Below are 13,506 nucleotides of genomic sequence, written 5' to 3' on the forward strand. Positions count from 1 at the left end.
ACTACTTTCTAATCCTGATTGCAAGGAGGCATGTGACAAAAAAGGAAAATATCTGGGAAGTCCTTCCTGAAGCTCGATAACTATGAGAACCACGAATTCCCACTGACACACACAAACAATAAAATAATTTAAAACAAACAAACAAAAAAAAACCAAAAACTTTCACATAACTTTGTGAGCAGGAAACCCCTACTACTCTCCATCAATTAACGTTGTACCATGTCTAGTTTTCACTGAATCAAGCACTGTTTTTTCTATCCTTCCTCATATAAATACACAAGGTCCATCCATCTTTCTGAGATGACAACCTGTCCTTTTTTTTTATTCAGTTTGTGCTCAACAAATCCATAGTTATGTTGGAAAGATGCTTTCACCAGAAGAAAAAGTGGTGAGTCCTAAAGACTACAAACATGAGGTCTGGTGAAAGATACAGGAACATATAGGGACACAGCACTTCACACTGAACCCATACTACCTCTGAATCCCCAGCTAAAGATTACAGCACCTACATGCTCTTGAGCCTTATGACTAACAGACATTCTGTTTTCAGTACCTGCACGTGATTACAATTCCTCCTTAAGATGAATGTTAAAGTTAAGATCAGCAGTTTATTACAGACTTCCATGCTTTCAATGTCCAGTAAAAAGTACTCATGGAAAAAAAAATCCATAGTTAAAGTATACAACTATTATTCTGAAATGTTTTTGGAAAAATCTCTAGCGAAGAAGCTAGATAGGCATCTCCAATAAATTTCTCCCTTGGTATAGGGAAAAATAACCCTGTCACTACATGCATTAATGTAATTGGGAAATCTTTGTGTTCATTGATCCAAACACGAAGTCAAGCCCTCTACTGAAAGAATTCTGGTTTTAAAAGTTTTCAGAAATTCAGAGTTATACTAGAAACAAATATACCCTCTTTGTAAAACATTATAGAAGTGGGATCAGACACAATAAAATTGTATAAATAATAAAGCTGTAAAAAATCAATAAGCAATTGTCTTTGAAGTGTTGTTACTTTCCTCCTATTGTATTATGATTTCTGAAGACTAAAGACTGCTTAAATAGTTCCAACATCACTGTCCTACTTCCTGTGCAAAATAAATAATGAAAACCTAGAAAAAAATGAATAAAACACAAATGCTTAAAGAGATTCTTAAACTAGTCATGATGAGTGCTCTTAAGACAAGTGAAAAAGGAGAACTTTAGAGACATAAGAAGCATAGAACTTTTGGGAGACGATGTCAGAGGACCAAAACAATTACTGAATTTGGTCAAACACAATGCTTACTAATGTTCAGGCTATTGACCAGAAAGACAGGGAAGACTAAAGGATTAAAATATTTGCTTCATGTGAAATCGAATCTTGAATTAACCTGAGCTTGAAGTGGATCAAACTGCTTTTTCACCTAAGCGTAAAAGAGAGGAAAAGAATGCTTGATGTTGTCTTACCATCTTCCATCTTTTCCTTTTTATTTACTTTTTTTTTTTTAAGGAAACACTAATAATTCCAAATTTAAATGTTTGTTCTGGGCAAAACCAAGTGGTTTTAGCTGATACTAAGTTGATATGAGAGCAGCTTTGTTTTTTCTTTCATATGATTAAAAACTACATATATCTATTTCATGGAATCCTACATTAATCTATTTTCCACTCTAGCTGCTGTACCAATGAAATCTGTTACTGCAGCTTTACTGCAGTGAACTACACCAAAACTCTGCAGGAAACTGGATGCTAATTCTTTGCAAGTATATTATCCTAGGACATTGCGTAAGTGGTCAAGCTTACAGAAGGACTTTCAGAAAACATGCCAGATGAAGAGTAATGTTACCTCTTCAACTCAAGGGAGATACGTGCTTCAATATCACAATGGAAGAAAGGAAAGAGTAATGAAAAGAGAGTAAGTACACCTGTATATATTCTGAACCTCGAGAAAAAAAGAAAAGAAAAAAAAAAAAAACACCAAATATTTCAGGGCTACCCAAAAAATGTCACCCAGTATCTTAAAAACAGTCATAGTTAATTCACTTATTTCACTATTCAGTTCATTGGCATTGTTTTTAAAGAAGTAGTGACAAGAATAATGTGGAAAGATGTATTATTCTATTGAAATATCAAGAAAAATCTGTTCCTGGAAGAAATAATGCAATATATTGGAAATGACATCTGCATATTCAAAAGCAGATCATACTATAATCATATCCCATTTTATAATAACTTGTGAAATGCAAGTTATGTGCCAGACCCTGCATCTGTAAAAATGAAAAGTAAACTCCCATTAGCATGTCCCATCTAAGCTGTGGACCAGAAAGTCTGATTCTATTCCTCAGAAAACACATTTCCTTCATATTTCATCATAAAACACATTTCCTTCAGTGTCTATTTTTTTGTGGAAATGTTCCAGCATACTCTTGTGTTCTGCTAGATAAACAAATACTCAATATGCAATTCCTAAGCAATTCCTTTTAAAACAATATATATAGTTATCTTCCATCCTTACCCATGCTGTTTCTGGCCTTTGTAGATGTGCGCTTCAAAATTTCGTGTACCTGTGGAAAAGGAGAACAGTCATATAACACACAAATTGTCTTTTAATATTCTTTTCCTTGTAGAACTAGCAATGAAATTTAACTTAGCAATTACAGACTTCTGTAGAGATTACTAGTTAAAACCTAATGATTTTATGGCAGTTCATCCTAGTTGGTTTTCTGTCAATAATGTGTAGGTTAAGTCCTGCTACGTCACATCCTTATAAAACTAAGTGAAGTGTAAGGACTTCACGTAGAATGAGTATTTTACACCATAGAAAACCACAAGAGAATCCAACTCTGTAAAAACAAAACAAAACAACAAAAAAATTATCTTCAACATTTGGAAGTATAACTGCAAGATGCCCATACTAGTAATCAGAATATATTCTGTATCTATGAAACCCGAGTATGGATACAGCATGCTGGAGAGCATAACATCCATAAAGAGAAATCCTGCCTCACTAACCTACTGGAGACCTAGCATTATGCCATGAACATGACAAAAGAATTCACATCAAAGATTGCTGGAGATAGTAAACTGCTATATGATTGTTGAGGAGGCACTTTCATGGGAAAAAAAAAAAAAAAAAAAAAAAAAAAAAAACAATCTGCTTAAAGGAAAGGAAGTAGGTAACTTTTAACAATGGTAACTTTTAACTTTTAATGGTAACTTTTAACAATGAGGAGGAGTCAGTAGCATTTCCTGTCATACCATCTCATACTCCCACTGGGCTATATGTATTTCTGGGCAGCTCCAGTAGAATATTTCTTATATACTTATGACTGCTTACTGTTTTGTGGGAAAAGCAAAATTAATAAAGTGATGAAATTAGCAAAGTAATTTCAAAACTCACTATTAAAGTAAACCTCATTCATTATGGGAACTCAATATGTTACTTTCATTTACTTACTATTCGGCTGCGGGTAGCATTGTCAAAAAACGTGTCTTTGTCTCTAATGTTATACCTAAAATTGTTGAGAGACAAAACGATCAGGTACTTTTTCAGAAGATGAAGTATTGAGTAAGACAATATACACAATTTTGATTTAGCATTAACTTACAAACCACAGTAAGGAAGACAAACATGTTTAAAGAAAATGTAAATGAAATATTACAGCGTGATATACTGTACCTTTCAATATCTAAACGATATCCTGAAGACATTCATTCAGAATTCTACTGGGATTGCAATGATGGTTGGCACCATTGAAGAAATATTAACTACTGTACTGTAAAATTACCTTTCTAGTAAGGACAATTTGTCTATTGTTTACAAAGGCAGACATTTTAATCTTTTTTTTAAAAATACCCTTCATGACATTTTGTGGTTATGTTACAAGGTTTTAAATTGCCTAATGCAGATGTCTATTACTCTTTTCCATGTGACTAACCCATCCACATTTCGCTTGATTTAAAATAAAAATTCCACTGCAATTATGTATTCTCTCAAACCTTAAAATCATCATATGTGAAATTAGCCTTCTCATTTTATCCTCTCAATCAAATTTACTTTTATACTATATTAATTAAAATTTTCAGAGAGGACAAAAATGTTACGGTGGTTCATTATATTTATTACTGAATTTTATTTATCAGACATAAATACAAGGAGCCACTATGAGGAAAAAATGAATGTTTAATACCAAACTGGGCCCATAAGTATTACTCCAAGTGAAAGGGCAAATGTCAAGAGTTCCTTATCTGCATATTACTAGCCAAGTTTTAATGACTGTAATAAATGCGTCAAGAGGAAAAGTATTATTGAATTTCTACTTGGTCTTTCTTTTTACAAAACAAGTATCACTATCAAATTAATCAGGAATTTGTTGCTAAATTTTTTACAGTTCAAGCTAAGAACATAAATATTTTATTTCACCACTTCAAGTGCCTTGCTTAGAAGAAGGAAGTAAAACTGACAAAATTCTGAGTAACTTAGATTTCTGTTAATCCTCTGAAACTGAATTCCATGTCAGCATGTTTATTTATTTCAGATATATTTACTCAGGCTTTAATAAATTTAGTTTAATGCAGACATATACTTTTATCACTTGGAAATATTATCCAGGAATAATCTAACAACTTGGAAATTTCTTCACAATTCCCAGAAGTGCTGCAACCTCAATGAATTTCTGAATTGTAATTAAAAAAAAAAAAAAAAAAGTAGAAAAATGACAACAGTAAAATGATGAGTTACAGCTTTCTTCATTGCCCTTCACAATTTGAAGTACTCACAAATATATTTTCTCTCTGGAAAATGGGTAAGACAGGCTTTTCATCTTGGTATTTTCTTGTGGCACCTGGGGCTGCAGAGGTTCAGTCAATTTGCACCATATTTTATTTAACTTTTTGAGAATTCCTCCTTCTTCTTTGATTTCATACATCTGAGTAAATAAAACGTTGTACATTAATGTGACTTGCAATAATACATTAAACTGAAAAAAAAAAAAAAGATACATCTTGTTATACACGTTTAAAGAAATAATTAGAATAAGCACCTTCTCTCAACATATATTCCCATATAATAGCAAGCACATGAATTTGATGAGGGTTTTGGTTCCAAAGAGTCAAGATATTTCCAGGAAAAATAAAAAAATAATAATAATAAAAGCCATCTCAGTGTAGAATTTTTAGTACAAGAAAAGGACTTATTAACTCATTTCAGCTAGGAGCTGCAAGGAAATTACAGAAAAGCAGAGTAATTATTTTGACTTTGTAACTGTAACTGGAAATACAGGGAACAGACAGAGCAGGAAGGGACTTTACTTGCTATACTGCTCAGAGAACTTTTTTTTTCTGGTTAATAATAGATAGCTTGGTCTGACAGAACACACATACACTTGCCATTAAAAGTGAGGATACCAGGCTTGTGGCTCTGTGGTACTTTCAAGTGCAAGAATATAGGTTTTGTTTGTTCAGATTGATGTGTTGTACAAAGAAGCTTCCCAGAGATATGTAGGTATTTTTTTAATTAAATACAGACAACTTTACCAAACCTGTATTTATTTGCAATCTAATTAATAAAATGCACTAAATGAACTTTATGTAACACTTGAAGGAGTCTGTGCCAAAATATTTTTATTATTATTTCAAATAATTGAAATGAAGTTCCTTAAAACTTCATAATTTAAAAATCAGGATCATTGGATATTTTCAACACATTCTGATCTTTTTCCAAGGATTACAGTCATGCTCTTTGGAAGCCTGGACACTCTTAAACCCAATGGTATGATATGGGATTTATTTTCATATTTGAAGGTGTTACAAGGAACGTATCTAGTATATATGAGCATGGAACATTTTGATTCATCAAAATTAACTATTTTTTCTTATTCTGAAGTGTGCATATAGTTAAATTTGCTCAAAAAGCACCTTTTCTCAGACTGCATTTTGTCATGAAACATGTTTTAAAAAATGAACATTAGAAAAGACTTTACTGCAATCAATTCATTACATTTAGAGATGGATACTTTCCACTGAAAATACTTTGTTTATAGTTTCATTGGATATTTGAACAAATAAAAATAACATCACAGAAAATACCAATAGTGCTTTTGCTTTTTAGTAAAAATAGGATTTTCTTTCTGGTGGTTGCTGGCTGAATTTTTCCATTTTTATTTCCAAATTTCCAAAATATAATGTTTCATTTGTTTGAAGTGGATTTTTTCCCCTACAGGACATTCTTCTCCCAACTGTCTTTGATTGCAAAAATATCAAGACAAGAACATAATTTTCATGTCATGCTTTCTGTATTTAACTGGTAGTATTCCATTTCTGCAGTTGAGTTTATAGAAATACTATATAGTCAACAAGAACTGCCAGCTGTCTTCTCCTTAAAGATGCCATATCATCTTTAAGTTTTAGGAGATAATTTATTATCCTAGGATGAATTTTCAGGTAATTTGAGATTTGGCTTCCTTGTTGGTCAGCATACTTCATTTCATCTTTATCTATACACCAATAATAAGTTACAGGTACAAACCTGAATAGTGCTTTCATAACTAACTGCCTGATTGATGACTGCATGTCCATTTGCCCTTTGAATATTTGTTCTACTCATCACTTGAAATGTGTAGCTTTAAAGAAAATGATGCAATTTAAAAGGTATGAAATATACAGGTTAAAAAAAAAAAAAAAAAAAAAAAAAAAAAAACACGAATATGTCAATTTTTAAATGTTAAATAATTTTATATCTATAGGAATAACACACTACCTCCAGCCATAAATGAATAAGAGACATCTACAATTCAGCCTATTTCCACTGCTTTTTCAACACAAGGAGATCCACTTTAAACAACATGCAATTACATACTATGTGCAAATAAAATATTGAAAATCATAGTGAGTCTGTTCTTTTTATCCCATTTGAGAGAACAGCAAGATAATAAAGATGTACTCTTGGGAAAATTCTAAGGAAAATAACATTAAATAAGAATGTTTTCTCAAGAAGATCAATGTGTCTTTTATGCCTTTATGGCCGCCACAGGTGAGCAGGGACATACCCAGCATTGTCTTCAGAGCAATATTAGGGACCCTTTGTGTGTCTCCAATACAACCTTGCTTTTGGTCCCTTCCCCATAAAGGAATGGGACATGGAAAAAAGGAAAAAGAAACATAATTAAATGGCATAAACAAAATTCAGTCTGCTATCCCAGATTTTTTAATGCCAATGAAAGCTATGAATGTGTATAGCCACTAAAAATATGTATCAAAGAGCAGAACATTCTGCAGATTTCAATACACACAGGACATGAAAATTACAACTGATTTGACTATAATGTGGGTAGAATAACAGTGATCCATATGAATTAGAAAATGTGTGAGTATGTGTACAAACAGATGCAGCAGAACAGTTAGTTCCTCAAAAGAGCCCTTTGATTTGCTACAATTTGGAACATTTGTGAACCCCAAACTTACTGGATTTTCAGGCTCTGCTTAAGAATTTGTTGCCTAATTCTTACTTTTCCAACACATGGTACAGATGTTCTGTTCATTATTTTTCCCTTTATTTTGTGAGCATCTTACTGTTTTGTTTTCTTGTTTTTAATTTCATTTGTGGTGTTTGTTTACAGTGCTCTTGCCACAGATGATGGAGTACCAGCAAACAAAATACCAACAGTTTTAGCTCCTCCTAGCCTTCGACTTACCATTCTATGATGAAACATGCACTTTCTATGGCACTACAAATAACATGACAGTTCAGGCAGTTAATTTATTTTCTGTGACCTTTGTTTGAGACAATTCTTGTTTTGTCTATTTACGCCAGGGTGGTTCTATGTATTTAGGGCCCTATGATTTACTGTATTTTTCTCCCATTCAGAAAAGAGAAAAGTACGTTGAGCTGTTTGTCTGTGACTAGAATGGACATTGGAGACTATTAACCCCTGGACAGATCTTAACTTAGGACAATATGATGTCAGCATACCTCAATGAACTAGTTCTCTCCAGAATATTTGCAAAAGACTAGGAGAGGAAAGTTCAAATACAGGAGAAGAAAGGAGAAATGAGCAGGCTCTAGATATGCACAAATGGACAAAAGCTGGGAGGGGATCAAAGACAGGAATCTAATATATATGTGCATTTTTAGAAAGGCCCTATGCATCCATCACTATGCCATAAAGAATAGAGGTACAGTAGCCATCCAAACCCCACCCATTTTCAGAGTCTGATTACAAGTAAAAAGATTTTTCGGTGGGTCAGGGGGTGAATACAATACAGTAAAAGTATATGACTGGCTTAGCCAAATCTCAGACAGTGAAAGATGCTAACACCATGAGATGTGAACAACCTTTGCTGGGTGAAAACTTCTAGGTTAAATATATGTATATGTATATGTATATGTATATGTATATGTATATGTATATGTATATACAAACCACTGTGGAGGAAAACCAACCAACCAAACAAACAAAAAAACTGTCATTAATTCTGATGACATGTAGTGAAGTAAGTGTTCAGTAGTGCAGTTGATGAGTATCACTAACTGTGAGACCAACGCAGTTCCACTGACTTGTTATTTTTAGCCAACACATTAAATCATGGTGGGATCACAAATTTTGGGATATGCTCCACAGGATTTACAGTGTTTGCAAGCAACTCTTTTGAAAGCTATATGAATTCTCAACTACTACAACTGTAAAGAAAATAGTAAACCAACATTGTAACAACAATGGAGCATGTCTAAATTCAGTAAGTCACTGATACCACCAAAACAGGCTGTCTCTCAGCATCCCCAGACTTCAGATAAATCTTAAGGCAATGAACAGCTATCATATTATCTCCCATACTGCACCTCACCTTTGAGGAAAGTTCCTTGACAAAAATCCAAATAGCTACTGCCTTCTCAGCTTCAAACAACTCCTCCTTAAAACTCACCTCTCTCATCACTCTATAGAACACAGTCTTCCAGCTAGCTGCCTTTGGGGCCTTTGAGATCCCTTCTGAAAATCCCATCTTAAATCCACCTCTGAATACTAAATCATCTAAAATAATTAGTAGGGTAAAAGAATAGACATAAAACTAGTTGATAGAAGATGGAATATACTTACCTTTTTAGTAGGCATTTTTATTTTATGGAGCTCTGCTTCTCGGCTAAGTACTTGCCAAGGTGCATGGATACGGACAAAGCTCAATCCTTGGCTCTTATTCTGAAACATGAAGTAGTGAAAATTATGTATTTCAATATTATTGAACAGAATACAGTGATCAAGTTTCAAAATGTCAGGTTCAACTAAATCATATAGCAGTAGGCAATCACATAACCAACTTTAGTTACATCTGGGATTAAAAATGACTTTTTCTTTAAAAGCTTAATCTTCTAATGCTCTAAAAGTAATAAATCTGCCTGCCTGCTTTGTAGCTGTGTGTCTACCATAAAGATGCAAGATTACAGTTCCATATTTTGCAGTCATGTAAACCAGAAAACCCTGAGATATAACTTCCACATTCAGTATTTAGGAAGTTTATTGACTTCATTTTAGTGCCCATCTGAAACAGCAAAGACAAAATATTTCCTCTGCTCTGGGCAATGCTTTAGGCAAACTGTTCTAGTTCAACTATTTCCTGGACACTTCATCAAATCAGTATTTTCTTAAAGGTGATCATATTTACCACCATAAATATCTACAGTTGGAGTAGCATACATAAAAAAATAAATATCGAATTTTATCTTCTAAATAGAGAGGTGAGCCTAGCAAAGGTATGTGTACATAACTGGTTATGCTGTGCAGAAGCAGAAGACTACATAAAATGACCTTTGCTCAGCCAGTTTGCTGTGATCTAGGCTGTCCAGAGAATGCTGTGCTGCTAGCACATCTGAGCTAAACAAAGGGATTCTAAGATCAGAAACAGCACCCCTGGCAAAACCATAAAAATGAAATACAGATATGTTAATACAGACTTCTCAATGCACCTAAGTTTTCTTTTTTCTTTTTTTTTTCTTTTTTTTTTTTTAATCAGTAAATTATTCAGATGAATGCTCATTATTGAAATAATTATAGAATCATAGAATGGCTTGGGTTGGAAGGGACATTAAAGATCATCCAGTTCCATCCCCCTGCCATAGGCAAGGATGCCACCCATTAAATCAGGTTGCTCAGGGCCTCATCTAACACGATCTTGAACACCTCCAAGGAAGGGGTATCCACAACCTCTCTGGGCAACCAGTTCCAGTCCCTCACCACCCACTGAGTGAAGAATTTCCTCCTAATCTTTAATATAAATCTCTCCTCTTTTAGTTTAAAACCATTCTTACTTGTCCTGTCATTATCTGATTGAGCAAAGTCTTTCTCTCCAGGGGGAAAGAGGATAAAAGGGATATATTTTAGGAATGACATGGAAGTGGACAGGAGGAGACTCGAAAGGTGTGATGTAGAGCCAGGAAAGGAATGCTAAGATTAACGGTCTTTGTGTAGCTGTGTGCATATGTGGTGGCTTTACTCAGGTGGGCAGCCAAATTCCACCACAGCTACTCTCATTCCCCCTCCTCAATGGGGAAAGGGGAGAAAACATGACACAAAGGGCTCAAGGGTTGAGATAAGATGGGGAGATAGCTCAACAATTATCGTGACGGGCAACACAGACTCTGAGTAAGGAGATAGTAAGGTTTATTACCTATTACTAACAATCTAGAGAAGTGACAATCAGAGGAAAGAAACCAAAAACACCTTCCCTCCATCCACCCTCTTCCACCTCCTCCCCCTGAGCGGCACAGTGGAACATGGGGATGGGGGCTGCAGCCAGTCCCTGATGCTTCATCTCTGCCACTTCTTCTCAGTCTCTGCCCCTGTTCCATGTGGGGTCTCTCCCACAGGATGCCGTCCTTCCTGAACTGATCCTGCATTGGCTTCCCACAGGCAGCAGTTCTTCAAGAACTGCTCCCACATGGGTCCACACCACAGGGGCCATCCATCAGGAGCACACTGCTCCAACCTGGGATGCCCCCCCCGCCAGGCAGCAGCTCCTGACAGGTCACCTGCTCCTGCATAGTTACTCTCCACAGGCTACAGATCCAGCCCAGAATCTGATCTGTGGGGGTCCTCCACGGGCTGCAGCCTCCATGCTCAGGTCCACCTGCTCCACTGTGGTCTTAAATATGCTCTCACAGAGGCGCAAACAATATCACTTATTGGACCAGCTCTGGTTAATAGCAGGGCCCTTATCTAAGATGGGGTAGTTTCTGGATTCTTCTCACAGAAGCCACCACTATGTGTCCCCCCCAAAACGCTGCCACGTAAACTGTATTTGGTGCTTGGGCATACTGCCACTTTACATTTTCCCACCTGTATGTAGGTAAGAATCAGGACAGACTCCTCCCTTCAGAGGAGCATGAACCTCTATTTGCATTCCCCCCATGTATCTTGAAATCTAGCAGTGAGACAAGAAAAAAATGAGTAAGGATGTACAACTTGATAGAGAACCTAACAATACACCACTGATACACTTGATAGAGAACCTAACGTATACACCATTCATTTGCTGAACGTTTCGTGATGTTTCCTGATTTAAAAAAAGTTAGAAATCCTACTATTCTTTATATTATATTATATTATATTATATTATATTATATTATATTATATTATATTATATTATCTCATATATCTCATCAATGCACTGGGGACATCAGCTTTAAGAGAAGGAATGAAAAAATTACTAGGCATGAGCAGATGTTCTCGTAGTCATTTATTGAAAATGTATTAATAACAGATGAGAGTTTAAATTTCAGTTGGTGAAGATCAGGAGGCTTCTCCTCAGCTTTTGGCTGAAATCAAGCATATGTCCTTTGTCTGAGAGACTACATTCCATATTGGTGAGAAGAGGAACAGTATGATCTAATTGGTACTTTCCACCTCATTCTCATATGACTACACAAATTGCACAGAAATTAGTCAGATAAATTGAGAGTAAATACTATATAAAGAATATGACTTTTATAGGTTTGAACAAAAATATGTTCAAAGTTGTGCTGTTCATGAAGTGGTATCAGATGCTGAAGAATCAGAGACTTAAAATTTTTAAAAGCCTTAAACGTCATCCAAAATAGGACACTAAGATCTTTTTAATAAAGACTAATGTAAAGTCAATAAATTAGGGAAAACAGGACCGTGTGATTCCTGTTGGATAGTAAACAAAAAGTGCAGAAAATAGAACGCTCAATATTTAGTTTGGGATTACTAGAACCATGTTTCTCTCACGTTCCTGTATTTTCCCAACATTAAAAATTATCAAAGAAATTTAACATGAATTTAAAAGCATTGATCCTTTGTTGTATATCTCAGCAGATAAGTCATCCAGCTATCTATCTATAAAAGTACCAAAGAACAATATCAGCTAATCCTCTAGGCTCCTCTCCCTACTTGTCAAGCCTTCACCCAAAGTAGTTCCAGTTTTCTCTTTGCATGCTCTTTTTGTCAATATCATTATGACAACTGGAGACAATCTATTAACTAACTATTCCCAGAAGACTTATTCTATTGCAAACTTTACCAAGAGTTACAACCTGTTTTTCTTATTGCCAAAGTGTATTTATAACTGTCTACTGCAAACATCCACTAAACAGTGTAATTTGGTTACATCACCTGAGAGGATCAAGGTACATGTGTTTGTGAATACAATTCATTATTTGCTATAATGGAATTGAGTCATTCTTCTATTCTGAAAACAACTAATCAGCTTTGCTTATTGATTGTACTCTAGATGTAGCACTAAAGCTACATATTGTGTTAGCTAATGTTATTTTTTGACTGATTTTTTTTTTTTTTTTTTTTTTTGCTACATAATCATTTCCTTTTTCACTTACAGCTGATGTCCCACGGGACTTTATTCTGGGACCTGCATACTCCATTTTTCATCAAATCTATATACCATATTACAGAGCTCTTCAATTAAGTTTCAAGAATGGAAATTTTTCAATAAGTTTGTTCTTAATTATTCAAGATATATACATATGTTGGCTTCTTTTCTATTTGGAAAAGTTGTATTGGACTTTACAATTTCAGTAGGAAAACTCAGTATTAAGATCAAATGGTTGAAAATCTGGAAGATCTGGTTTGTTTTTCAATCAGTACATAAAGAAAAATATGTCAGGTGTTTCTTTCAGTATATCATCTATTCCTAACTATTAAAAGCAAAACTTCAACACTAGTCAGTATTGCATTTTTTTTTCTATCCTATACTGGAAAAGCATAGGCTAAATAAAATGCAAATTTCTCCAAGGAGGCTTTTTATATCTTTCATGCCGTAACAGTAAAATACCTCAGAACCTGCATCAACTACAAGTCTAAGATTTATTGCAAACTTACACCAAGGCTATAGCTGGAAAAAATGTGTTTTAACTATGAAAACTCTCAGACAGATGTATTCTTACCAATTAGAATCATAATTTGACTCATGAAAAATGAAGAAATGATTATTCTGTTTAATTAAAATCTACATGTTATGAAGTGTCTGGCTAGAGAAGCATAAAAGCTAGACTAAGTAA

General features: G+C 34.6%; 1 protein-coding gene across 1 annotated transcript in view; it reads right to left on the reverse strand.

The window, feature by feature from the left end:
- Positions 1-13,506, reverse strand: part of ANO2 (anoctamin 2) — a 190,937-nt gene that overhangs the window by 147,424 nt on the left and 30,007 nt on the right. The window contains exons 3-6 of the mRNA XM_082784479.1: positions 9,077-9,175; positions 4,764-4,912; positions 3,442-3,496; positions 2,500-2,548 (exon numbers count right to left, since the gene is read on the reverse strand). Coding sequence (XP_082640605.1) covers positions 2,500-2,548; positions 3,442-3,496; positions 4,764-4,912; positions 9,077-9,175 — 352 coding nt within the window. The remainder of the gene's footprint in view (positions 1-2,499; positions 2,549-3,441; positions 3,497-4,763; positions 4,913-9,076; positions 9,176-13,506) is intronic.

The sequence above is a fragment of the Aythya marila genome (genome assembly GCF_965140915.1).
Source record: "Aythya marila genome assembly, chromosome: 1".
Classification (NCBI taxonomy): Eukaryota; Metazoa; Chordata; class Aves; order Anseriformes; family Anatidae; genus Aythya; species Aythya marila.